This window comes from Pelodiscus sinensis, chromosome 1, assembly GCF_049634645.1.
Source record: "Pelodiscus sinensis isolate JC-2024 chromosome 1, ASM4963464v1, whole genome shotgun sequence".
Lineage (NCBI taxonomy): Eukaryota > Metazoa > Chordata > Testudines > Trionychidae > Pelodiscus > Pelodiscus sinensis.
The window spans coordinates 230,213,625-230,240,821 of record NC_134711.1 but is presented as its reverse complement, the minus strand read 5'-3'; the positions used below and the strand labels follow the sequence as shown (position 1 = coordinate 230,240,821).

General features: G+C 43.8%; 2 protein-coding genes across 8 annotated transcripts in view; one reads left to right on the top strand and one right to left on the bottom strand.

Annotated features, from left to right (window-relative positions):
• The window catches only part of NMS (neuromedin S), a 34,814-nt gene extending 34,600 nt beyond the window's left edge, over positions 1–214 (bottom strand). The window contains exon 1 of the mRNA XM_075917050.1: positions 60–214. The gene's annotated coding sequence lies outside the window, so the exon portion shown is untranslated. The remainder of the gene's footprint in view (positions 1–59) is intronic.
• Positions 1–27,197, top strand: part of CHST10 (carbohydrate sulfotransferase 10) — a 32,816-nt gene that overhangs the window by 676 nt on the left and 4,943 nt on the right. For 2 of the 7 annotated variants that reach the window (XM_075916987.1, XM_075916997.1), the window contains exons 2-6: positions 8,749–8,885; positions 13,107–13,204; positions 19,043–19,117; positions 21,818–22,052; positions 25,202–25,307. In XM_075916987.1, coding sequence (XP_075773102.1) covers positions 8,786–8,885; positions 13,107–13,204; positions 19,043–19,117; positions 21,818–22,052; positions 25,202–25,307 — 614 coding nt within the window. In that variant the 5' untranslated portion in view covers positions 8,749–8,785. Of the gene's footprint in view, positions 1–8,745; positions 8,886–13,106; positions 13,205–19,042; positions 19,118–21,817; positions 22,053–25,201; positions 25,308–27,197 lie in introns of those variants that run through there. The other 5 variants (XM_075916981.1, XM_075917007.1, XM_075917026.1 and 2 more) reach the window with 4 other exon arrangements.

Below are 27,197 nucleotides of genomic sequence, written 5' to 3'. Positions count from 1 at the left end.
GAGGACTCCTAGGTCCAGTAATCCGCTGCCCCTCCTCAGCCCGGCGTCCAAAGCCTTACGTGGGGCTTTCCAAGACCAGGGAGCTGGGACAGGGCTGCACTGAAAACACGACGTCCCCGCAGGCCTTGTAGTGCTGTGTCTGCGCCAGCACTGTAGTCTGCAAAACAGACAGTGGGCAGGAGTGTGAAAAACACCCCCCCGGCAGACATAAGTTTCCTACAGCAGCGCGGTTGCAGCAGTACAGCTGAGCTGCTGTAAGGACCGTAGGGGCCTGCACTAGAGAGTCATGTGGCTGTAACTAGCTGGCTGGGGTATGAATTTCCTGACTAATGCAGTTATACTAACTCAGTGGTTCCCAGCCTTTTTTATTCTGCAGATCGCCAAATCCATTCCCAAGCCTTTGGTGGACTGGCATCATTTTATTTGCATATTTGTGTATTCATTATGCAAATAATAAATATGTAAATAAAATACCATCCACATAGCCCAACCCAGCCCCTTGTTCCCCGGTGCCTAACACTCTTTGATCCCCCGGGCCTCATGCTCTTTGACCCTTTAACCTTTGATCCCTACAGCCCATGCCAATAGCACTTGCCCCGTGTCCCCATCACACCTTCACCCATCACCCCTTTGCCCCTACCCCACTCCTGCGCTTCCCAGAGTGAAGCTGCCCCCTCTAGGGAGCTTGGCGATTACTGCTGCATGGGCAGGGGGAGTGGCCCTCCTCCTTTGCTCCCTCTCCTTCCCCAAGCACACCTTACATCCCCATGGAGCATGGAGTCCTGGCCAACCACCATTACCTGGGGAGTGGGAAGGAGCCTTCTGTTCTGCCTTCTCTTGCATTAGCTTGTAAAAGTGGCCAGGTGGGCTGGAGGGAGCGCAGAGACCTAGGGAGGCACCTCCTGCTCTGCCTCCTCCTGCCACTGCCAGAAAAAGCGGCTGCAAGGCAGGGGGAGTAACCGTTGGCAGTGCGTGCCTCCTTTGTGCCCCTTCCCTCCCCAGGCGCGGTGTGGGGAGGAGGAAGGGAGACATGCACTGCCAATGAGCACTCCTGCTCTGCCACCTCCTGCTGCCGCGTGAAACACCACGGCTGCTGGAGCTGAGCCACCATGAACAGCCAGCTTGAGCTCCGACAGCTGTGGCGGCCCAGCAGTGAGTGGTCTGTGGCCTGGCAGCAAGTGGTCCGCAGCCTGGCAGTTGGTAACCACTGTACTAACTCACCCCCTGTGTGTCTGGGGGGGTATGTCTACACTAGCCCCCTAGTTCGAACTAGGGAGGCTAATGTAGGCATTTGAAGTTGCAAATGAAGCCTGGGATATTTAAATGTATTTATTTGCATCTTCCCGTCCGGGCGCCATTTTTAAATCCCCTTAGTCTGAACTAACTGCCCGCGGCTACACGCGGTAGTCAAACATTTGACTGCTGTTGACATTTGACTGCTGCAAGGTGTAACAGTTAACGTTTGACTGCTGCATGTAGCCGCGGGCAGTTAGTTCGGACTAGGGGGATTTAAAAATGGCGCCCGGATGGGAAGATGCAAATAAAGCCTGGGATATTTAAATCCCGGGCTTCATTTGCAACTTCGAATGCCTACATTAGCCTTCCTAGTTCGAATTAGGGGGCTAGTGTAGACATACCCTGGGAGTGTTTCTCCTGTGGACCTAGCTACCGCCTCTCGAGAAGGTGAAATAACTACACCGATGACAGAGCTCTCTCTCATTGGTGTAGAAGTGTCTTAAACCCTACAGCAGCCTGTGGCCATGTAGCATTTTTATTGTAGCCCTACCCTTAGACACATGCAATGTGAACGGTTGGGGAGAAAGAGGATTCCCTGGAAAGGTGTAGAATCCTGGCGATCACTTATACTCCCTTATTTGAGCAAACAAGGTGGGTGACATTTTTATTGGACCAATTTATGTTGAGAGAGACAAGCTTCTGAAAGTGTTTCTTAAGGTCCCTTATTTGTAATTAGTCTTTTTTTTTCCTGTGGGTGGTTCACTTGTAATATTTTGGTGAGCAACAGAGAAAGCCCATCTCCAGAGAATAGATCCAAAGCAAATATATCCCAAATATCTGTAACTTCTCATAAGTGAGTAATCAAGATTAAAATGCCTAGTGGGAGAGATTTTCCTTGCATAATAGTTCTATTAAGAATGCTGGAAGGCTAAAAGTAATGTGAGTACACTCAGTTCTCTTGTTCAGAGTCAAGAGGTGTTGTCAGAAGTGTGAGGTATACTCCAGAGAGACTTGTCTAGCAAAAAATGAAGGAAATCTGCTGGGCTTTGTGATTTTTCTTCCCTTTAATAAGATTAATTGAGAGAGCTCAGAAGGGATGGGTAAACATGAATGTGGGAGTCAATGTACAACACTGATAAACCAAGTGCCAAGACCATAGGGATTAGATAATAATTGACAGACTCTTACCTGGAACCAAATCAGCTCAATTGTACATTAGTTTTGTTCAAAAGAGGTATTAGTCTTATAAGAATGTAGTTAGTGTTTAATCTCTATTAAATGCTTGTAAATTGCTGCCTGCATTCATCTCACTTGTATATAAGAAAATATGTCAGTTTTGCTTGAAAACTGAAAATATTTGCTCTGAACTTGTGAACCCAGTCATGGGAATCCTCTCTTCCATCCATTCAAGAGGCCTATCAAGATTCAGTGCCATTAACAAACATTATGACACAAAGGATAGATGTACTGTATGTCTGTGTCATACTTTGCAAATACTATATGCAAGATAGCTCAGCTCATAGACAGAGAGACTAAATGTAAAAGATAAAATGGGGTCACTAAAGAATTTTTCATCTCTTGGCCAGTTGAACTTTCACAGGGTCAGAGACTCTAAACTGAAGCAAGGTGTTCCCCAGTGTTATCCCTTGGTTTGACCCTCAAGAAACATCTAGAATTGACAGATCACTACAACTCTGCCTCTATTAGAATTTAGTTTGCAACTTGTTTGTGTTATATGTAAGGCCCTATCAAATTCACAGCTGTGAAAAATGTATCATGGATTGTGAAATCTGGTCTTTTGTGTACAGATTTAATGTGGGAGGTAATCAGGGGCACCATTTATGGGGGGCTATGGGGACAGTAGCCCCCCCCCCGAGTCTGAACCCCTGGATTTCATGTTTAAAGTCTGTTCAAAGATGCATGCCCTGACTCCAGAGGCAGTTCTTAAATGCAACAGTTTGAGCTGCTTGCAGCTTTGCCTTTGGGGTAGGGAGTTTGTTATAAAAAGAGAGAGGGGTGGGGTGATTAAGAATAACAAAAGGCTGGGAATTCAGATAATTGAAAGATCCTTAGATCATCATGAAAACATTGCTGGATACTCCACTTAAAAGATGGGGAAAAAAGCGTAGGAATGAGTGAGTGTTGTGCTGCATGGATCTGCATTTGGGTTGCTGATTTTAAACTTATTACTGTTCTTGAAAAAGGGGTGAACAGTGACTAATCCAAAGGTGTCTGCAAATAGTTACAAAGGAATCACACAAAACTGGGTGATTGGGCAACACAAGGGCAGATTGAATTCAGTGTTGATAAGTGCAAAGTAATGCACATGGGAAATTATAATGCTACTATAGATACAAAAATGACGGGGTCTAAAATAACTGTTACAACTCAAGAAAGATCTTGGAATCTCTATGGATAGTTCCCTGAAAATATCTGCTCAATGTGCAGTGGCAGTCTAAAAACTAAAAAGCTAACAGAATATTGAGAATCATTAGGAAAGGAATAGATAATAAGACAAAATATCATATTGCCTCCATTTAAAGTCATTGTATGCCCACATCTTGAGTACTGTATGCACATACAATCTATCTTTTTTAAGAAGGGATTAGGAAAAGGTACAGAAAGGGCAAAAGAAATGATTAAGGGGTAAGGAACATGGATATGAGGATTGATTAACAAGACTAGGACTTTTCAGCATGGAAAAGAAATGACTAAAAAGTGGAGGGATATGTTAGAGGTCTAGAAAATCATGAGTGGTGTGGAAAACCTTCATTCCTTCACTAACATAACACAAGAAGTTGACCCAGTGACATTTATAGGCTGCAGATTTGAAACAAACAAACAAAATAAATTATTTTTTCACAGTCAACTTGTGGAACTCTTTGCCAGAAGATGGTGGAAAGGCCCAAACTATAACAGGGTTCCAATAAGAACAAAGTAAGTTCAGGGAGGATAGGTCCATCAATGGTTGCTAGTCAGAATGGGCAGGGATGGTGTTCCTAGGTTCTCAGAAGCTGAGAATGGGCGACAGAGAATGGATCATGACAATTGCCTCTTCTCTTTATTCCTTCTGATGCACTGGCATTAGACACTGTTGGAAGACAGGATACTGGGCTAGAAGGACCTATGGCCATTCTTATTTTCTTATATACAGCTGAAAGTATCTACCCACTGCTGCACCTCACTAGACTGCACTCTCCTTCTAGAGCTGAGAGGAAGCCCTGGGATCCTGACAGGGTCTCTCTCTCTCCCCCCAGAGTTAGTAATAATGTAAGAATATATATTAAAATGTTAAGGCTAACTAGTGTCCCTTAAGTGACAAGATGTCAGAATATGTTAGTGTTAGAGCTGAGTGGATCTAATATTTATTTAATTTTCTTTCTTTTATGTAGGAATTAGATACAGTGTTCCTATCAGCTAATTGTTAAGTTGTCTGCCAAAAAAAGCAGAGTTTTCCAGTGTCTTAGTAGCCCCTGGATGAAGATGACGATAACGGTGTATGTGTGTGAGAGGGGTGGAAGGAATTGGTTCCTCCACCCCCATTTGGTGCTTGGCTTGTACTGAGCATGCTCAGTAACACTGCTGAAGCCACTGTCCTCAGTCTGCCTCCCATGCTCTCACTCTTCCCCCACCACCATCACAGCATAACACAGGTTGTCCGCCTCCAGATCTGAAATTAAGCCCTGGAGATGAGCGTCTCAAAATGGGGGTCCCAACCCAAAAGCGGGGCACAGGAGGGTTGCAAAATTATTGTAAGGATGTCATGATATTACCACTCTTACTTCTGCACGGCTTTCAAAGCTGGGTAGCCGGGGAGTCATGGCTGCTGGCTGAGGACTCAACTCTGTAGGCAACAGTGCAGAAGTAAGGGTAGCAATACCATACCATGCCATAATTTCTCCACAGCTGTTGTTGGTGGCCCTGCCTTCAGAGCTGGGCTCCTGGTCAGAAGCTACCAATCTTTCTAGCCACCTGCAGCAGTACAGAAGCAAGGATGGCAATACAACAAACTTCCTACAATAACCTTACAATCCCTCCCCAACCACTTTTGGGTCAGGACTCCTACAATTACAGCACCCTGAAATTGCAGATTTAAATATCTGAAATAATGATATTTATTATTTTTAAAAGCCCAAATTGACCAAAATGGATCATGAATTTGGTAGAGCCCTAGTTATTTGTTAGCTTGCTTTAACTGTAAATAATGCTTTTTTTTCTAGTTAATAAAACTAGTTAAGGTTATATTACAGAATTGGCTACAGACATTGTCTTTGGTGTAAAATCTAAGATGTAAAATTGTTCTTTGGTAAGTGACTGGTCTTTTGGGATTGGAAGTAACTTGCATGTTTTTGTAATTTTTGGTGGAAATGACCATTTACCACTAAGTCCAGCTTGCCTGTGTGATATGATAAATTGGAGAGTCCATGGGGACTGTGTTTGACTCCATGGTAAGGCTGTAATAATGATCTAGGAGTTCACATTTGTTACTGGGTTGGTGGAGTCTAATTATAAAACATACCATCAGTTTGAGGCATCTGCCCTGTTTTTGACAATTTGTCCTGAGGCTGACATTTGCGGCTGTGTCACTCCAGGCAGCGTGACATTTGGTGTAGTCTTGGTGGGATTCATGTGCCTCAGGGTTATTTGAGTTTATAGTTCATAACTCCAGTGCTATTAAAAGTTTAAATTTTACATCGAGAGTTTTTAAGGGCTTAAGATTAGTCACAATGAGTGAATCACAGTCAGATGAGGGCCTTGAAACAAACGACTTTGAAAAATTATGCAAAACAAAAAAAATAGGGGAATATATAAAAACTCTGAGGAGTAGACATGTTAATTTTTAACTTTAAAAACCATGAGAAGTCCCATGGCACTTTAGAGACTAACACAAATATTAAAGGATTATGAGCTATCATGGGTAAAACCCACTTCATCAGATGAGTTGGAGTGGAAATAACATAATTCAAGATATATATAACAGCAAAAGAAGTACCTGTCAATTGTAGGACCTGTGTTAATGAAGCTAATTAAGTGGGCTGGATGCATCCCCATATGCCAAAATAAGGATATGCATGCCATCTATTGCCTCTCCACAGTTAGTGGAAGCCCATTGCTGAAAAGTTATCCATTATATCCTCTGCATTGCCAAGAATCACAGTCTTACATAGCAGGATGTGATTAATAGTCCTGCACACTTACATAACAGTGAACCTTGAGAGAGATTTCTCGACTCCAAATTGACTCAGAATACTGACTGACTGGTAGCAGTATGGCATTGCAGGTTCTCGCAGTGCAATCACCACTTGTTTCTCCGCTGCCAGTGCAGCTCTCATTTTAGTGACCCTGCACTAAAGGGCTAGGCTGAGTTCAGCACACAGATTCAGGGATGTGGCCTGTCACATGTGTAAGTTTTGCAGCCGCTGCTTGTCATCCCAGACCTGCATGATGATGCCATCCGCCAGTTAGTGTTTTTTTCTCAGGCAACAGAATGGGGGCTTCACCATCTGAAGCTTCTCCGTGACTGCCACCAGCAACCTTGAATTGTTTCTTTCTCTGTCCCACAGCCATCTAGTCTCCAAGGAACTGCCATTTCCCCTGCAGCTCCTCTTGCAGCCATACAAATACTGTAGTATCAGGTGTGTTGTACTCGGAACTCTCACCACAGTAGTGAGAGCTGTATAGACTCCATGAGTCTATCAGAGATAGCTGACAGCGAGGAAAGATGCATGGGTTTGTAGGACTTTGAAAGAAGAAATAAAAATTATGGTATGCAGATGAAACTGGGGGATGAAGACAACTGCATTATGGGAAGTTGACCTCATGCTCTTAATCATCCTGTGAGATCAGCTCCCTTACACATCACATTTCCAGGTGTAATAGGACCATTCACCAACCCTGTGTGTCACAATGTTAATTAATGGCTTGTTTAATCTTTGTAGGCCTCTGAAAGGCACTGGAGTAGGGGGAGGAGATGCTCAGATGACAATTTCTGTGCCTGGGTTCACAAGTTCAGAGCAAAGATTTTCCTCTTATGTATTTCCTTACAGCCTGAGATACAGGTCCTCTCTTCAGTGTGAGGGGGTATGAGCCATTTTGGATGATAGTGCTTAGCTTCCTCAAGTCCAAAGACAACCTCATGGTTTTATATTTTTTAGTTATCCAAAGAAGAGGTATTTTGAATTAGTGTGCTGGGAGGAGGGATGGAGTGAGTGGGGGTGGGAAGGGTGAAGCCTCGGAGAAGCAGTGCGGAAGTGGTGTTTGTATAATTCTGGAGTGGGCAAAAGGGCCTTCACGGGCCGGATCTGGCCCGCCAAGCAGGTCGATCCAACCCTTTGCTGCTCCCCCGCCCCCAGGCCAATTAAGGCCTGGGAGCGGGGGGGGGGGGGGGGGGGAACAAGTGCAGTTTCTTCTGCCCTACCTGCTCCTTGCAAGAGGCGTGCAGTACTTTGAAGCGCCACGTGCTTCTGGCAGGGAGGAGGCTTTGTGTGCTCCCCCGGTTGGCCTGGGGTGGGTGAGCACGGGAAGTCTCTTCCCACTGCCAGAGGCATGGGTGCTTAGTGGGAAGGGGGACAAAGGGGCTCCTCCACCCCGAGACCAATCATGGTCTGTGTGTGAGGTAGCCTGAAGCATCCTGGCCCCGCCCCTTCCTTTTGAGGTTCCACCCCTTCCGGTGCGTCCCTGGGCCTCCAGCAAAAAATTACTTCCCACCCCTGGTATAATTAAACAGTTGGCAACTGTAGGGATTTGCAAAAACACTCAACTTTGGCTTAGCTGCTTCCATAGAAGTCAGTGGGAGTTTTACCAACCAGGGTTAGACTAATGTTGAGTCCATTTGAAAATCCCATCCTAAAAATGCATACATATGTGTATTCAGTTAATATTTAATTATTATATTTTTATTTTTAATACCGAATTCTGTCTCTCTCAAATTTTTTTTTTTTTTTTTTGCTAAGATGTCAGTTGCTGATCAAAACTAAGCAAAGCTCACGTGCAACCTTCCTACTCCAACATATCTGCAAACTGCCTGCATAGGTAGCCAAATGTTACTCCATCCTCTTCCCCATCCCTTTTTGTTTCACCACCTGTTGTATTTGCCTTTAAACCAAGAACTAGATTCTGCAATTTCCCTGGAGTCCTGTTGACTTTGATGGGGCTCTATAAGAGAAAACAGGCTTGCCGTATGGATCTAATTGCAGGATGTCTAATAAACAGACATGTCTTTGGGGGCAGGGATATTTTTTTACTACCGTTTCATACAGCATCTAGCATGATAACAGCCATGACCAGACTAGAGCCTCTATCACTATAACACTAGTAATACAATTATATAACTGTAGAAGTATTAAGTATATTAAAGGCTATGTTGTTACAAAATTTAAACCTCTAGGTGTATTTGACTTTAAGCAAAAATATAATATGTATGTTTTAATGTCAGCTGTACAAAGTACTGGTTTTATGAAATAGAAAAATATATTTCGTATGTCATAATTTTTACTTTTTTTTTTTAAGCAGGAAGATAGAAAAAATTATATGGCTCCCATCTGACAACATGCACCATCAGTGGCTGCTGTTAGCTGCATGCTTTTGGGTGATATTCATGTTCATGGTTGCTAGCAAGTTCATCACACTGACTTTTAAAGATCCTGATGGTAAGTTCACCTTTAATTAAATTTGAAATAATACAGACTATTGAACAAAGTTCTGTCCAAAAGTGGCAATATAATAGTTGTGCCCAAAGCAGAACCCAAACATGGTCATCAATTCATTTATTTTGGAGAATTAGAGATTGGAGGAATGCCATTTTATTAATTGCTAGCAAGTGACGATGCTATTACTTCTAGAGTTTACATTCTTGTTTATAAAGATCTAAAAGAAGTAACATTGTTACCAGATCCCTACAGTTTGGAACAGAGGGAATCACATTTTGAAAGTCTGTCTTTTAATAAGCAGTTTCTTGAACCAATTCAATGTCAATATCTTAGTTTGTAAACAAAATGCTGTATTTTTGCAGCAATGCAGAACAGTTACTCAAATTGTTTCGCATTCCTTATTAGCGAGATAGGAAACTTCATAGTAACTATGTAGTCTTTATTTTCTGCATCATTTTAAATACTTGCCATCCAGTTACAGCATTGAAGAGACATTATGTAAAGTTTGATTTACAATACCAGTATCCTAACCTGTCCTGCCTCACTCCTTACATCAGTTTTATCCTCTGCTGTTTGATTGGCAAATAGCTTATAGGCTTTTGTTTAGCCTAAGTATCCCAGATGGTATTAGACTGATAAAGAGTTTAAAGCCACTTGATAACATTACACAGCATGTCACATTCTCTGTACACTTATTGCTGTTGCTGTTAAGAAGCAGACCTAGAGGGAGTGTATGATGAAAACACCGACATAACATGCAGATAGTGTTTTTGAGTGTGCATGTGTGATGTTAGCATATACCTGGGTTCTCGTCTCTTTTTAAAAGACACTTAACAAAATATACCTGTGGAGAGTAAGGTCATCAGTTTGGTTCTTTTCAATAACTTGCCAATGGATAAATGACACAATAAGTTCATTTAAATAGCATGCTTGGTAGTATCTACAGTATTTCAGCCAGGCTTATAGAGGTGAATTCTTTGTAGCTATTCTCACATCAGGCTATTTCTTTGCTTTGATCTTGCTGCATGTGAGCTGATCTGACTTTAGGACAGCATATAATTTTTATAATTATGTGCTATGCTTATTCTTGAAGCAGTAAATGAAATAAAGGTGATCACTGATTTCCCAGCACAACGTATGGCTATCTGCATCTTCAAAATGAAGCTGCATGTCCCAGATTTCTAGGAGGAAATATTGAGAGAATTCATATGTAATAATATATTTTTAATCTTTTATTTGTAATACTCACTTACTCCTTTCCTTTCCTTTCTCCTCCCCCCCCCCCTTGTTGTTGTCCCTGCCAATTTTTTCTGTTTTTCTTTGGGTGGACACTGATTCCATTCTGCCCAGAAATGCTGTTGGAACAGAAGACAATGTAATTCCTTAGGCTCCAATACTGCAAAGCCATAAGCAACATAATTAACTTTACACACTGTGAGTAGCCCCATTGATTTTATTGGGACTATTCACATAGAGTGTGTACATGGCTCTCCAGACTCAGAGCCTTATTTATTGTGCTGAGTAACTGCCTTCCAGTGATATTGTGGAGAATGCAGACAGCTGTAAGAACAATATTTGTTAGCTAAAGATTGCTGGAAAGGGATCATAGACTTGGTTTTTTTGTATGACTTACCAAAATGATGGCTGGGAGGAAAGCTGTCTACTCATGTAAGACAATTTAAAGATTGAAAATACTGTTTGTTTGAGTTTGTTCAGTCTGTTTTTATAAGGTGTTTGTTTTGCCTAGATAGTTTTCTATGGGGTAGCATTTTAGGTCTTTATTTGATCTTGTGATTGTTTCTGACTTATTTTTACTAATGTTTTTGCACGTTGGGCCCATGTCCTGCAATGACCAGTGATTGGGCAGACTGCTTCATCTGTGCAGTTTGGCTCAGAAGTCCTGCCTACAGAAGCTCGTTGCAGGATGGGGGCCTTAGAGCTGAACTGATTCTTGGGTTCCATGTTGGTCTCCAGTGAGACATGATTCACTTTGCCTTCTGTTTGACTTTTCTGTCTTATCTGCTTGTCTCTGCAAAAATAAAAACCGACTTCCTTCCCCTGGTCTTTGCAGAAGTGGTAGTTTTAATTTTGTTTACTCTTCTGCTGGGATATATAAGGTTTTAGCAAGCATTGATTGTCCTCCTTCTCCTTATTTTGCTAAAGTTACATAACTTTTTTTTTACTACCACTTCTTAATTTTCCTATTATTGTTCCTGAACTAATTTGAAAGAATAAACTTGCCTGGCAGGTAAGAACTTCTGGTCTAGTTTCAGCAATAATACATTTTCACCAGGATTCATGATCATCCTTAAATTGCAGACAGATAGCTCTTTCAAGTATTTTTATACATCTTTACATTGCTCTCACATTTGTATAGAAGTGCCATATACTGTCTTGATGAATTATTATTATAGGACAAATCTTAAGCCATAGGGCAGAAGGTTGGGAATCTTCATTTACTTGAAAGTTACAAATAGAAATCTATTTTAGAGGGAAAGGAGTGTGTTTTGTGTGTGAGAGAGAAGGACCTAGAGAGAAACATCTTTGCAACTGTAATTTAGGTATAATTTATACTGTGGGTAGTGCCTATTAGGGACGTTAAATGTAGATTAATTGGCTAATCAAATAGTTGATGCAATTTGCATCGACTATTCAACTAGTTGATAAAGGTGCCTCTGCCTTTGAAGTGTAGCAACACCCTTAAGGCTGTTGCTACACTTCAAAGACGAAAGTGCTGCAGGGAGCACAGGGCCAGTGGGGGACTCAAGCAGTCCTCTACTGGCCCCATGCTCCCCGCAGCGTTTCATAGTGGCAGCACTGCATGGAGCCCGGGGTCGGCGGGGGACTGACCCTGGGCTCCATGCGGCACTGCTGCTTTGAAGCACGCCCCCCACCACCACCACCTTGCTGCCTCTTTCTGATAGAGGCAGCAAGGGGGAAGGAGAAGCGACTAATCGACTAGTGTGTTGACTATCTGATAAGCATTTGATTATTGGATATACTAGTCGATTAGTCATTCATATCCCTCGTGTGTATGAGCTTCTGTCCTAAACCATTGATTTCTAAGTAATGCTTTCATCATCAAAACAATATGTGCTTGCTTAAACAGAGTGCTGGTGTTAATGTGTAACTACACACATACACTGGTTCTAGCCTCTGGAGAGAAAGCAAAGTGCAGACAGCAGACTTTTGGGCGGTGTAGCTTGTTGCGAATACCACAGTATAGGCAGGGAACTGTGAAGCCTGAAAAAACCCTGGTCAAGAGTAGGGATGTGAATGATTAACCAGTTTACTGGTTCTGGTTAACCAGTGGGGTCCCAGGCAGGGGGTGCTTCAGCTATATTGAGCCTGCTGCAGGAGTAGGCCCTATTGGCTATAGGTGTGGCTTGGGTGTGCTGCAGGCAGAGGTAGCCCCCGTCTGTGGTGGTGGGAGCTGATTCAGCCTGGCCACGGAGGATAGGAGCAGCCCCCCAGGCACCCTTTTAAAATCAATTAATCAGTGAAACATTACATTTAACTGGTTAACCAATTAAACAGGATTTTACATCCCTATTCAAGAGGGAGACAGATGTAGGCATTGGCCCAAGAGAGGTGAAGGCTCAGGAATCGAGAGCCTGGAGTGGGTACACTCATGAACCACAAGGTGGGTAGTGCCTATTATACAGGCACAGTTGCTCTGTATGGTGACATTTACAACAGGAAAAAGCTGCATGCTCAGATGAGCAAACAGTGATGGATTAATTTTGTGTTTGGCTAAACTTAGCTGAGCTTCCTGAAAATAAAAATCTCTGCTGTCAAATCCATATAGTTATGCTCATTTATCTACTGAACATAATTTAAATATCATACATTAGTGTCTCAATATATGAAATGACTAGCTAAATCTTTTTTACAGCCTTGGATTTATGAATTAGTGTTTCTTTGCTCTTCCTTGCGCAATCTGTTAAAAGATTAATAAAAATATAGGGCAATGTTAATCTGTAGTGTAATTCTACTGAAATTATACCAGGGTGAATTTGGCCCATAGCAACTAAAATCCCAGAAGAGAACATCCTCTAACATATTCATGCACCATATTGTGCCATATTTGTTTTTTATCCTCTCATTTTGAAGCAAGCCCTAAAATGTGCTTGGTGATTCAAGAATTGATACCAGTGTTGGCTATAATGTGGAAATAGCAGCCATTTTTCTATAATTCTTTTCTCTCTCATTCTTATCTAGTATATGGTGTCAAGCAAGAGCCATTAATGCTGACGGCCATGACAAAAGTTGAAAAGATACAAGTGCCAGAGGAGAAACGTTTGCCCGAAGAATCCCAGGTGCCTTTTGAGATGACTGTTACGTTTGCTGAAAAATATGTGAAAATACAGAGTTAATGAAAGAGAGCTCTTGTTTTAAGGCATCAGGAATCGCTGGAAAAGAAATAAGTACTTGACTCTTATATTTAGAATAAAGTTAGGTGAACTTCATACCCTTCTTCATAGAGTTGTCTTGGGGTTCACTCAGTTCTGGGGTCCCTCCTTGTTACTGCATCTGGGGATTCTGTATTGATCTGATATCCCCGTCTTTGATTGCTCACCCTTGGCCTCTTTCTTTCTCCCCACTCAGGCTACTCCCTCTTTGTGACTTGCCCTGTGGTAGCTCTCAGGAGCCAGGATGCTGCTTCTTCATGTCTCAGCTCTCGACCTGTCACTATTTAGTTTTCTCTTTTCATATTATCAAAGTCCCACGGGACAAGCTGTTTCAGGCAGTCTTCTGATCCACTGCCAAGTCTGCGCCACTTTCCCGGTAGCTGGCAGGGCAACCCAGGCTCAGCCACTACTCCAGATTCCTGCCCAAGGACCCTGAGCCCAACAACCATGCTCTGCTCAAGCTCTGACTCTGTTGCTGTTTCCATAGGCCTTTCCTACCTCTCTAGAGACTGACTACAGTGCCTCTCCCTACAGAGTGCACCGCTCCCCCTCACCCCCCGGTTCTTTTTTTTTAATAAGCCTAACCCAGCTCCTCTTCCAGTTGGGCATTATCATTTATTAGGCCCCATCAGCTCCTGGCTTTCCTCCAGATGCAGCCTTTAAAGTTAATTGGCCTATTCCACCTGTTCAGGGCTCATGTGGGTTACACACCTCGTCACAAGAATCACAAAACTGGTGTGTGGCTATAAACCTCTTCCCCCCAAATGGTGTAAGGCAATTGTTTTCTAATAGCGAGTCAGCTAAAAAACTGCCTTGATATCTAAAGCAGCATTTCCCAAACTATGGGCTGCGGCCCACTATTGGGCCACGGGAAAAAAATACCGGGCCTCAGGATGGCTGCCAAGGTGTTCTGGGCTCCCGGACTGCCTGTGCAGCGCCAGGTTCCCCAAGCCCTCAGCCGGGCTGGGCGGATGCAGCCGTATGTTTCAGGCTCCCAGCAGAGGCACAGTGAGGGTTACCAGGTGAGCTCTTATTGCTGGCTGTGGAGCGGGGGGGATTGGATGTAGGCCGCAGGGAAGCAGGGTCGGGGCAATGGAGCTACCAGGGGGAGAGGGAGATAGGGAGGGGAACCGGCCAGCAGAAGCAGGGGTGGCCGGGGGGGCCGGAGCAGTGGGGCTGGCCAGGGGAGATCGCAGGGGGGACTGGCTGGCAGAAGCAAGGCTGGCCGGGGGGGGAAGGAGACGGGAGCAGTGGGGCTGGCCAGGGGATATCGCGGGGAGGGGACCCGGCTGGCAGAGGCAGTGAGGCAGGCTGGGGGAGATCACGGGGCTGGCTGGGGAACCGGCTGGTGGAAGCAGGGCTGGCGGGGGCAGCAGGGCTTGCCAGGAGAGATCGGGAGAGAATTGGCTGGCGGGGAGCGGGACAGTTCAGGGCACACGCAGATCCTGAATAAAAATGTAAAAGCAGTGCCTTTTAAATATCCCCACTGCTGACAGTGAGGTTTAAAGGCACCACAATGTGTCAGAGAACCTGATGCATTCACCATCGGGAATGAGAATATGGATAAAAAATTCCAAAGATGGTGTCAGCTTTCTGAAAATAAATGAGCCTCTTTTCAATACAGGCAGTCCCTGGGTTACACGGATCCGACTTATGTCGGATCCGTACTTACGAACGGGGCTTTTCTCGCCCCAGAGGACGCGGGCCCTCCCTCCCCCCAGCAGACCAGGGAGACACAGAGCAAAGCCGCTGAGGACCCGGGTGGCGGGACCCCAGCACGTCTCGGTCCCGCCGCCCACGTCTCCCTGGTCTGCTGGGGGGGAGGGCGCAGTTAGTGCGCGCCCCCCCCCCCAGCAGACCAGGCTTTTCTCGGGACGCCTGTGGTAGAGCAGCTGGGGCGCTGCCGGTTGGTCCCGCAGCGCCGGTCTCGGCGCTACTGGACCAACCCGGCAGCACCCCAGCTGCTCTGCCCCAGGCGTCCTGATTCAGCCGCTGCTGGTCAGTTTCAGCAGTGGCTGAATCAGGATGCCTGGGGCAGAGCAGCTTGGGTGCTGCTGGGTTGGTCCCGTAGCGCCGAGGAGCGGCGCTACTGGAGCAACCCAGCAGCACCCGAGCTGCTCTGCCCCAGGCGTCCCCAAGTCAGCCGCTGCTGAAACTGACCAGCGCTGACTACAGGAAACCGAGGCAGAGTTGCTCTGCTCTGGGCTTCCTGGAATCAGCCGCTGATCAGTTTCAGCAGCAGCTGACTTGGGGACGCCTGGGGTTCTTAAGTTGAATCTGTATGTAAGTCGGAACTGGAGTCCAGATTCAGCCGCTGTTGAAACTGATCAGCGGCTGATTCCAGGAAGCCCGGGGCAGAGCAACTCTGCCTCCGGCTTCCTGTAGTCAGCCGCTGGTCAGTTTCAGCAGTGGCTGAATCTGGACGCCAGTTCCAGCTTACATACAGATTCAACTTAAGAACAAACCTACAGTCCCTATCTTGTACGTAACCTGGGGACTGCCTGTACATGATGTGATGGTGCAGGGTTTTATTGGATTACAGTCCATTTTTCCAATCCATATTCCCTTAACTTGCTGATAAGAATGTTGTGGGTGGCCGTGTCAAAAGCTTTGCTAAAGCTGGCCCTGGGGGCTTTGGGAGGACCAAAACTGACGTATTTGCATATTCATCATTTTCTTAATGAATGTTACCGGTCCTCCGAAAGCTCGTGAATGGATTTACTGGTCCCCATATCAAAAAGTTTGGGAACCTCTGATCTAAAGGGAAGAGTGTATTATGTATTGTGTACTCCTCGCAAAGCTAGCAAAAGTTGTTACCCTATCAGTGAGCCACACATGTAGAACCCAAAATTCTGGGCAGTCTCTGATGCAGTCAGTGGGGTGGTACATTCCTTGATGGCAAAATTTGGCCCACTGTATTTATTTTTTTAATTAGACTGTATCTCCCCTCTTTTCCCCCGCTCCCACCATTGGTTCCTTTAGTTCTCTGTGCAGTCTTTTTGTTTTTGTCTTTTGCTCTGCCTTATCCATTCCACTTTCCCCACACATACTCCTTTTTGTGTGTTTTGTGCATTCTCTGCTCCACATGTCAAGGTTTGACCTAAGCAGAACATGAACCCAATAGACTTCATTATAAGTTGAACTTTCTAGCTTGCAATTTTCAGTGATTGGAAATGAGGCAAAACAAGTCTGCTACTCTCTAATTTACAGAGACATGCCAGTAACCCCTTGTCATGGAATAAAACATTGATGAGAGAGACAGTTCTGGTGATATTCTGAAGGTGGCATCTTTTTCTCAGCGTCTCAAGTAATTTCATGGCTGCTTTTTTTGCGTGTGGTTGAGGTTGAAATTGGAATTGAAGCCATTATCAAAATACTCAAAAGCACTGGGTTTTGGCCAATTCTTTGATGTAAGGAGGCAATATTGTAAGTGTATAAAATTTGCCCTTGCATATCTGGGGAAGAGTAATAGAATGCCTGGATCCAAATGTATCTCCTGCAGAGCAGTGCCGTTAATCCAGAATACATGCAAGGTAATGTTCACAATCAGACAAGCAATCTGCTAGGTTTTTCAGATTTTGTTATGGCCAAAAGAGTTTGGAGAGGAATAGCAGGAGAATGCAGGAACCTGTTTTCCCATGGAGAATTGAAGTGGAAAACGAAAAGGCTTTTAATTAGCCTTCTTTTGTATCTTTTACAGACAGTATGTTTGAAGCTTTTGATACTGTGAATGCTAACATGGATGGCAGTGCTTAGGTTTCTGAGCTCCCTTAATCAAATCCTTCTGAACTTTACTTGTGTAGCAATGAGCTATCATAGCTCAAAGTGAATAATGGAGTTATTCAAGAAAATAAGATGAATAGGGTTTTTTCTTTCACAATATGTTTCCAAGATTGGTGCTGTAGCAATGAAGGTATTCAGCAGAGTTTACAAAGCTTTTAAACTTTTTTACTACTTTGCACCAAAAAAAAAAATGAGACGAGAGGAAAAACAAGAGGAAAATTCGAGTGAAAATTAGTTTGTGAACATTTATGTTTTCCTCATTATCCAAACATTGTAGATGAAATTTGGTTCGCTGGACTCTTTGAGTTGAGCTATAGTGCACAGGGCCAAATATTGATTGAACTCCTGTTTCAAAAGCTATTCAAACAGCTGTCTCAAGATGGCTCACTGGCTTCTTAGACTCACTTAAAATGACTGCTGGAGATGTAAGCACACTTTTTCTTTTCTTTCTCTTCTTTTAAACCCTTCCCACCATTTGTAAGTGAAATTTGTTTGCAATGTTCCCTCTAATCTTTTCCATCCATGTTTGGATTTTGCGGAATAAATTTGCTTATGTTCACTGAGGCATGTGTGAATGTGTACCTCCGGGAGAAACACTAACCTAGCTGTGGGCATTCCGCTGAGCAGCATTGCAATTTCTCCTGAGTGGCTGCACAAGTGCACAGCTTACAGAGAACACTTGTTACTAGCCCTTTTTCTGGAAGAATGGCGCCTCACAGTGTAAACCAATCACTGGGGAAGCTTGATGGTAGCAAAAAATAGATTCCTCTCCCCCCCCCCCCCAAAAAGTGAAGCTAACCAGGCAAGCTATTTATAAATAAAGTACTCCCTCCTTTTTTAAGATTGGTGGTCATTACAGTTCTGCCAGATGCTTGCTTGAGACTAGAAAGGGGAGACAATTAAATGGATGGGTCTTAATTCATCTGTTCAAGGGGAGGGGTAAATGTTGCCATCTTCTGCTGATGATCCTGTTCCATCTGACCCTGAGGAGTCCCTGCTAACATCGGTACTCTCTTCTATAGACCTTTTAAGGTGCTCACTTCCTGTGGGTCTTAAGTGGCCCAATGGAGATGGATGAGGTAATCATAGAGCTTAGTGAGGAAGTGGGTCTTGGAGAGTGCTAACTGAATGAAGAGATTGTATCAGGAAGGGAGAAATTGGAGGTTTGGAGCAAAACAGAATGGCAGAAGGAGAGCATCAGAAGCATTGAAGAAGGGGCCAGAATGTGCTTCAGGTCTTACGTTTCTTTGCTCTTTCCTTGTAAGCTATAAGTTGTTCACCAAGGCCTCACCCCTTTTCTAAAAGATTCAAGGTGTTTGTTTAATCAGGTAATATTTGATCCTGTGCACTAGAGCTCAACTTGATGAGTCCAGCGAACTAAATCTTATCTAGAATGGTTAGATAATGAGGAAAACACAAATTTTCACAAATTAATTTAAAATACACACCTTGGACTTCAAAAAAGCAGATTTTGACTCCCTCCGAGATCTGATGGGCAGAATCCGCTGGGATGTTAACATGAAGGGGAAAGGAGTCCAGGACAGCTGACAGTATTTTAAAGAAGCCTTATTGAAGGCACAGAAAGAAACCATCCCGACGCGTAGCAAGAGAGGCAAACATGGTAGGAGACCGGACTGGCTTACAGGGGAAATCCTTGGTGAACTTAAGCAAAAAAAAGAAGCTTACAAAGAGTGGAAACTTGGACAAATGACCAGGGAGGGGTTTAAATGTACAGCTCGAGAATGTCAGGGGGTTATCAGGAAGGCGAAAGCGCAAATGGAATTGCGACTGGCTAAGGATGTGAAGGATAACAAGAAAGGTTTCTACAGACATGTTAACAAGAAGAAGGTGATCAGAGAGGATGTGCGGCCCCTAATGGATGAAGGAGGTAACCTAGTGACAGATGATGTGGGGAAAGCTGAAGTACTCAATGCTTTCTTTGCCTCTGTATTCACGGACAAGCTCGGCTCCTGGACTTCTGCGCCAAGTGACGCAAGATGGGATGAAGATGGACAGCCCGTGGTGGGTAAAGAACAGGTTAGGAACTATTTAGAAAAGCTAAACGCACATAAATCCATGGGTCCGGACTTAGTGCATCCAAGGGTACTGAGAGAGTTGGCAAATGTCATTGTGGAGCCTTTGGCTATTATCTTTGAAAAGTCGTAGAGATCCAGAGAAATCCTGGATGACTGGAAAAAGGCAAATGTAGTGCCCATCTTCAAAAAAGGGAAGAAGGATGATCCAGGGAACCATAGGCCGGTCAGTCTTACCTCAGTTCCTGGAAAAATCATGGAAGAGATCCTTAAGGAATCCATATTGAGGCACTTGGATGAGAGGAAAGTGATTAGGAATAGTCAGCATGGATTCACAAAGGGCAAGTCGTGCCTGACCAATCTGATTAGCTTCTATGATGAGGTAACTGGCTCGGTGGACATGGGGAAGTCAGTGGATGTTATATACCTTGACTTTAGCAAGGCTTTTGATACGGTCTCCCACAATATTCTTGCCAGCAAGTTAAGGGATTGTGGATTGGATAAATGGACGGTAAGATGGATAGAAGGATGGCTAGAAGGCCGGGCCCAGTGGGTAGTGATCAATGGCTCGATGTCAGGATGGCGGTCGGTTTCTAGCAGAGTGCCCCAAGGTTCGGTTCTAGGACTGGTTTTGTTCAATATCTTTATTAATGACCTGGATGAGGGGATGGATTGCACCCTCAGCAAGTTTGCGGATGACACTAAGCTAGGGGGAGAGGTAGATATGCTTGAGGGCAGAGATAGGGTCCAGAGTGACTTAGACAAATTGGAGGATTGGTCCACAAGAAATCTGATGAGGTTCAACAAGGACAAGTGTAGAGTCCTGCACTTGGGACGGAAGAATCCCAAGCATAGTTACAAGCTGGGGACCAACCGGTTAAGTAGTAGTTCTGCAGAAAAGGACCTGGGGGTTACAGTGGATGAGAAGCTAGATATGAGTCAACAGTGTGCCCTTGTAGCCAAGAAGGCTAATGGCATATTAGGTTGCATTAAGAGGAGCATTGCCAGCAGATCCAGAGATGTCATCATTCCCTTTATTCGGCTTTGGTGAGGCCACATCTGGAGTATTGTGTCCAGTTCTGGGCCCCCCAATACAAAAAGGATGTGGACGCATTGGAGAGGGTCCAGCGGAGGGCAACTAAAATGATTAGGGGGCTGGAGCATATGACTTATGAGGAGAGGCTGAGGGACTTGGGTCTGTTTGGTCTGCAGAAGCGAAGAGTGAGGGGGGATTTGATAGCAGCCTTCAACTTCCTGAAGGGAGGTTCCAAAGAGGATGGAGAGAGACTGTTCTCAGTAGTGACAGATGGCAGAACAAGGAGCAATGGTCTCAAGTTGTGGTGGGAGAGGTCCAGGTTGGATATTAGGAAAAACTATTTCACTAGGAGGGAGGTGAAGCACTGGAATGGGTTACCTAGGGAAGTAGTGGAGTCTCCATCCCTAGCGGTGTTTAAGTCTCGGCTTGACAAAGCCCTGGCCGGGTTGATTTAGTTGGAATTGGTCCTTCCTAGAGCAGGGGGCTGGACTTGATGACCTTCTGAGGTCTCTTCCAGTTCTATGATTCTATGAATTTTCACTCCTATTTTCCTCTTGTTTTTCCTTCCTTTTCGTATTTGTTTCTTGGTTCAACCCCTTCTTCTGAGGATAAAAGCACGTAAGCTTAGATTGCCTATCACCAGCTTGGCCCAAGTCTCTATATTAGTAACCCTTGTTCTTAGGCTAGTTCAGAAAGGCCATAAGCTTTATTACTCTGCATGATCTGTAAGGCGGTAGCAGTTTTCAGCCACATAAACCCAGGCTGCTTTACTTTAAACTGTTAATATGGGGATTTTTAGGGAATTTCCATAAACATTCCAATATCTCACTGTAATGGAATAAGAATGCCCTGTATGCTTTCTGGAAAGCCAGGTCCTAACACAGAATGAAATAATTGAAGGTCTGATCATTTCCACAAAACAGAGCTTGAGCTGTTTACCTTGTTGCGTTCTTAAGATATTACTGCTCCTCTCTTATCTCTGCTTATCTTTCGATTGAGGGGTTGCTGTGTGATTCTGTAGTTCCTCCTCCCCATCCAGAATACTGTTAGGTCCTGCCTCTGTTGCTATGCAAAGTGAATGGATGTTAACATTTGCTTCATGGCTGCTCGTTGGGTTCTGAAGACCATTCACAAAACTGAGCAGAATTTGGCCAACTTCACTTTGCTGCAACTTGGAGAAACAGGTGGCTTGGAGCTTTCTATGTGTGTAGATACAGGAAGTCAGCATAGCATCAGTTTGCATCTGGGCCATTATCTTCCCATCTGCAAAGGCTAAAAGTCTTTTGTTTCAAATGAAAACTTAAGATGAAACTGATAGCTTACTCTACCATCCCACCACCTGGAAAATGTCCTGCTTTTCCACTGTTAAGCCCAGGTAAAAGCATGGTTTGTTCCTTTCTATACAGATAAGTCCAGGCTTCATAAAAATTGCTGTATAGAAAGTTTCTTACCCTCCTTGATAATGGTTGAAAATCACCAGTCGCTCCAGTATCAAACCTGAGGAAGCCAACAGAAACCAACTGGGATGATGTAAATTTAGCAATATTTTTATATAGAAGAGGGGGGAACATACTTTACTAAGATAATTAATGTATTCTCTTACTCCCTAAAATTTGATCTAGAAGTTAAACTTTTTCTTTTTTTTTTTCCTTTTTTTTTTAAAACAAGCCAACTGGAAAAGTTATTTCTGAAGATCTGATGCACCAATCCCTGGTCCATGTGAAAAGGATTGAGCTTCTCAGCAACGTGTGCAGAGATACGGCGTTGAGAAATCTCTCTCATACGACCATTTCCAAATTTGTCTTGGACCGAATATTTGTTTGTGATAAGCACAAGATCCTGTTCTGTCAGACGCCGAAAGTGGGCAACACTCAATGGAAAAAAGTCTTGATTGTTTTAAATGGTACCTACTTGCTCTAATGAATGTAAGGGTTTTCTTTGAGGGGGAAAGGGCAGAATCACTAGGATGAGGAAAGCATATAAACACATTTATTTACATTCTTCTTTACAAACAGATACTTAATTGCAGTTATTCATTCCTTGCAGTTCCATTTAATCCTTTAAAACAAAGTCTCCTTTTTGAAAAATAAAAAAATTACCTTCTTTCCACTAGAATAAATATCATTGCCACTTTACCTCAGAAGTGACGCGAGCCATTGAGGATTTATTTGGTGGATTTATTTTCACTGCAGGCTGGGAGAGGAATTTTACAAATGAATTGTAAAGGTTCATAGTCTCCTAAAACAGGGGTAATTTAAAATTTGCAACTTAAACCCGACAACAAAAGGAGCAATTGTGATTTCAAGTGTCTAGCCATAAGAAAAAGTTTCTCTTTTCAGCACCATTGTAAGATTCCTGTGACATGAAGCTGAAATTTCTATTTTTTACAGCAATTCTCAGTTTTCAATTTGGCAGCTGCTGCAAGTAACACTGGGATTTTGTATATACATTATTAATGAGCTATGAAGAATCTATCATACACTTAAAAGTGTTGAATTGTAGCCTGCTCGGTGAAAATAAATTGTAGAATGTTACACTAAATGCAGACTTAAGTGAACGGTTGTATGCAATCAGTGATGTCAAAAAAGGGTACATTCTCTCACCTTTCCTGTTTGGTATTGCCACCGAGATCATTTGAGAAACAATGGCCAGAAGTCCACGTAAACAAAGGCTAGAAGTCCAGAATTTCAAAAAAGACAAGCGTTAGTAACTAATTATTAAAAACAAAATCTAGTGAGACCCCCATCCCAGTAACTCCCAACTCAAGCATTTTAGTAGAAGGCACAGGAATACAAAAGGTTAGTCTATTACACATTTTGGCAGTAATGTGCAAGCCAGTCGGGAATGTAAAAAAAAAAAAATGTTATGAATTGGCAAGCCAGCAGCAGTATTCACCATCTTAAACAAAATTTGGTTGATAGAAATCTGCCACTTAACGACCAAACTACAAAGTATGAACTCAAATGCTATTTCAACCTTAAGGTATGGATGTGAAAACTGGAAATCCACTAAAGGTACAGACAGACGACCAAATGATTTTGGAAGCAAATGCATCATTCAAATACTAGATATTGATTTAAGTGAATTGTAATAAATCTGAGATTTATCAGGAACACTTTATTCGAGTTATCGAGAAAAGATGGTGATAATTTCTGGGCGGGCCTGGCCAAAGAGTTTGCTGGGCCAAAGGCAGCATGCTGTGGTTGGCTGCGCTGTCCACTCAGGACAGTGAGCAAGCAGCCGGGTGGGCGGGAGTTGGGCAGCGTGGGGCCTGTGTCTGGGACATGAGTTAAGAATGAAACCACAGCATCTGCTCACGGGAGCTAGAAGTACATATAAAAGGGACTGATGGAAAGATTGTCTCCACTGAACATTACTGAGAGAGGGAAAACATATGGGACCTAAGGGATAGGCAGAGTGGCTCAGGAGAGATGAGATGGTGGATACCTGTCTGGGCCTGTCCTTAATCAAGGTCTGATAGCGCACAACGGATTCCGATCTCGATGTGCTTATTGCAAAGCTTTAGTTAGTATGAGCAACACAATTGATAGGTAGATATTTATAGATCATCTTACCTCCAGCTTAACGGGTCTGGTAGTGACAGAAAGTTACCACCATTTGATTAGCAGTGGCTTATGTGAGAAGCATTTTGTGGGCTTAGTCCAGTTTCCAGTAGGCAATTGCCTGCTGATGAGCAGCACCACCACAATTGGCACTAACCAAGTCCTTACTGAGCAGCCTCAGACGACAGACCTAACAGTAGTGATGCCTTAGAGGTGACCTTTGCAGATCACGGTTGACACATACTCCAGGGGCAGTCTGGAGTAATTGACCCTGCTATTGTGAGTGCTGGACCTTAGCTCTGAATTAAATTCGCACAAGAAAAGGGGAAGAGGGGGACAAAAGGTGTTAATTTGTAGAATGGACAACATTGAGGACATTTAGGCTGTGTCTAGATGACAAAGAAAAGTTGGGAAAATACTCAAATTGTGAACTGCAATTTGTGTATCTTTTTCCGCTTTTCTTCCAAAAGAGGTTTTTCTGACCTTTGGCCTGTCTACACTGAGCCAAATGTCGAAAAAAAGCCTCTTTCAGAACATCTGCTTTTCCTCGTAGAACGAGATTTACAGGGATGCCGAAAAAATGCGTCTGCTTTTCCGAAATTTTCCCAGAAAAACTCTGCAGTCTAAACGTATCCTAAGATCCCAACCTGTGCAATTTAGTCACTAGTTTTATGGGCACTGGTGTTTCCTGGCACCAGTGTGACTCCAGTGATGGGATCACTCAGTTATAGATGGGCACTGGTGGCTTTCATGAGGATTTGTGGATTTGATTACTATCCTTGTCTTTCTGCCCATGTGGAATCCCACTGAATTCCATAGAGCTCTTTATTGTCATGTAACTGCACTGCATGTCTACTACTGCAGGATTGTAAGCATGAGAGGGTAACAGCTAATTAGCATAAATTAGCTTACAGAACCATGTTAAAATGACGTTTGGAGGCTTGCCATTCTGTATTTTATTTTCTTATGCAACACCCAAGGATCTGACATTTGGCACTTCTTAATGTAGTATTTGTTTAATTCAAAAAGGACCCAAGCAAAGGGAGCTTGTCAGGAGCGTGACAGTGAAGTGTTTCGAGTTGATGTGGTTCAGGTAGATGCTTTAGAGTGTGTCAGTTTGCTGGAAGCTAAAGCAAAAACCCTTAGCTTCTAAGTCTTTCCAGCTTGGTTATGTGAGAGCAAGGTTGTGGGAAGGGAGGGGAGGGCTGCTTGATGAGGCTTATTTACATGCACTATTAGAGACTTGAGTGCTGGTTTGGTTTAGAGAAGAGTTGCCATGTACCAAATCTCCAAATGTGTATTATATTCAGTGTTGAACAGCCGTTAGTGTTGCAATCAGAATCATCCCTTATTTAACAGCTTTTGTACCTTGTAACCAGAGATACTAATGCCATGGGAGAAAGAAAAGCCGTATAAAACAACACTGTGAGATAAATACTCTTCCCCAACTCTTTTAAAGGTAACTTTTCTGTCTGTATTCTTTTTCTAGGAGCATTTTCTTCCATAGACGAAATCCCAGAGAACATTGTACATGACCATGAGAAGAATGGCCTTCCACGCTTATCTTCCTTCAGTGACTCTGAAATTCAGAAACGGTAAGAGGTGATTTGATTTCCGAGGGAGATAAGTTTCTGACCCAGAGAAAATTGGGAGGCTAACACATTAAAATGCAGATCGAACAAAGGAGTTCTCAGTTGTTGTTACACTGGTATTACCCCTGGTGTTACTCTACTGATTCCATTGATGTTGGTGTTACCATCTCATGTTGACTTCAGAAGAATAAAAACAACATGACTGGTGAAATGGAGAGAAGACTCAATTCCAGGTTGTGCTTGGGTATGTTTCGGGATTTCTCTGGTTCATCTGGTTATGTAAGTAACACATAAGTGTTTTAAATAAAAGATAAAGATCTCTTTCTCAGAAAAACTTACAATCTAAGGGCCAGATTATTTCACCCATATTCACAGCAACAAGTGCCTTACTCCATAAGTAATGCCACTTAAAAATCAATTGAGCCATGAGAAGGGTTGAGGAAATAGAAGGATGAGGGAAAAAATGATCGTGGTCACTTAGGAGACTTGTTCCTGGAAGGCTATGAAAAATGTAAGAGACACAAGCCTTGTGGATGGAGAGAAGTGGTAGATGTGGTATATCTTGACTTTAGTAAGGCTTTTGATACAGCTTCAGATGACCTCATTGACAAACTAGAGCAGTGCAACCTAAATGGAGCTACTATAAGGTGGGTGCATAACTGGTTGGAAAACCATTCCCAGAGAGTAGTTGTCAGTGGTTCATAGTCGTGATGGAAGAGCATAACAAGAGGATCCCTCAGAGATCAATTCTGGGTCTGATTCTGTTCAATATTTTCCTTAGGTTTTTTTAGATAATAGCTTTGGGTATGTCTACACTACAACGTTAATTCGAACTAACTTAGTTCGAATTAGTTAATTCAAACTAAGCTAATTCGAACTAACGGATCCAGACTAAAAAACTAGCTCGAATTAGCGTTTTGCTAATTCGAACTAGCATGTCCACATTAAGTGGACCCTGAACCGGGGTTAAGGATGGCCGGAAGCAGTGCCGGCAGGGCATCAGAGGAGAACTTAGAGCGTGGAGATGCTGTCTCAGGCTAGCCGAGGGCTGTGCTTAAAGGGTCCCGCCAGTTCTCAGGGGTGCCCCGCTTGAAAACCAGTCCTGGCTTGGAGTGCCCTGAGTGCCCACACTGGGCACATCACACCACTCGGCCATCAGCCCGGCTGCACTTGCCGCAGGCTGCCATCTGGGGAGAGGGGGCAATTGGGGGGCTGCAAGAGAGCTTCCACCCCCAGAAGCCCGCAGAGCCAGCCCAGTCCTCCCCATCGGGGGCGTGTACCCCATTCCTCCCTCACCTCCTTCCACTTACCCTTTCCTAGCCCCTTTTCTTGATGTACAAAATAAAGATAACATGTCTTCCAAAATGGAATCTCTATTTATTGAACAAAACTGGGGGAGACTGGGACAAGGAGGTGGGAAAGGGGAAGAGAGAGGCTGGGAGAGGGGAGGGCAACTACGATGATCAGGGGTTGGGAACAGGTCCCATATGAAGAAGAGGCTAAAGAGACTGGGACTTCTCAGCTTAGAAAAGAGGAGATGGAGGGGGGACAGGATAGAGGTCTCTAAAAGCAGGAGTTGGGTGGAGAGGGTGCATACAGAAAAGTTCTTCATTAGTTCCCATAAAGAAGGACTAGAGGACACCAAAGGAAAGGAATGGGTAGCAGGCTTCAAACTAGTAACAGAAAGTTCTTCTTCACAAAGCAAAGAGTCAACCTGTGGAACTCCTTGCTGCAGGAGGCTGTGAAGGCTACAACTGGAACAGAGTTTAAAGGGAAGTGAGATCAAGTCATGGAGGTTGGGTCCATGGAGTGGTATTAGCCAGGGGGTAGGAGTGGTGTTCCTGCCCAAGGTTTGTGGAAGGCTGGAGAGGGATGGCACGAGACAAATGGCTT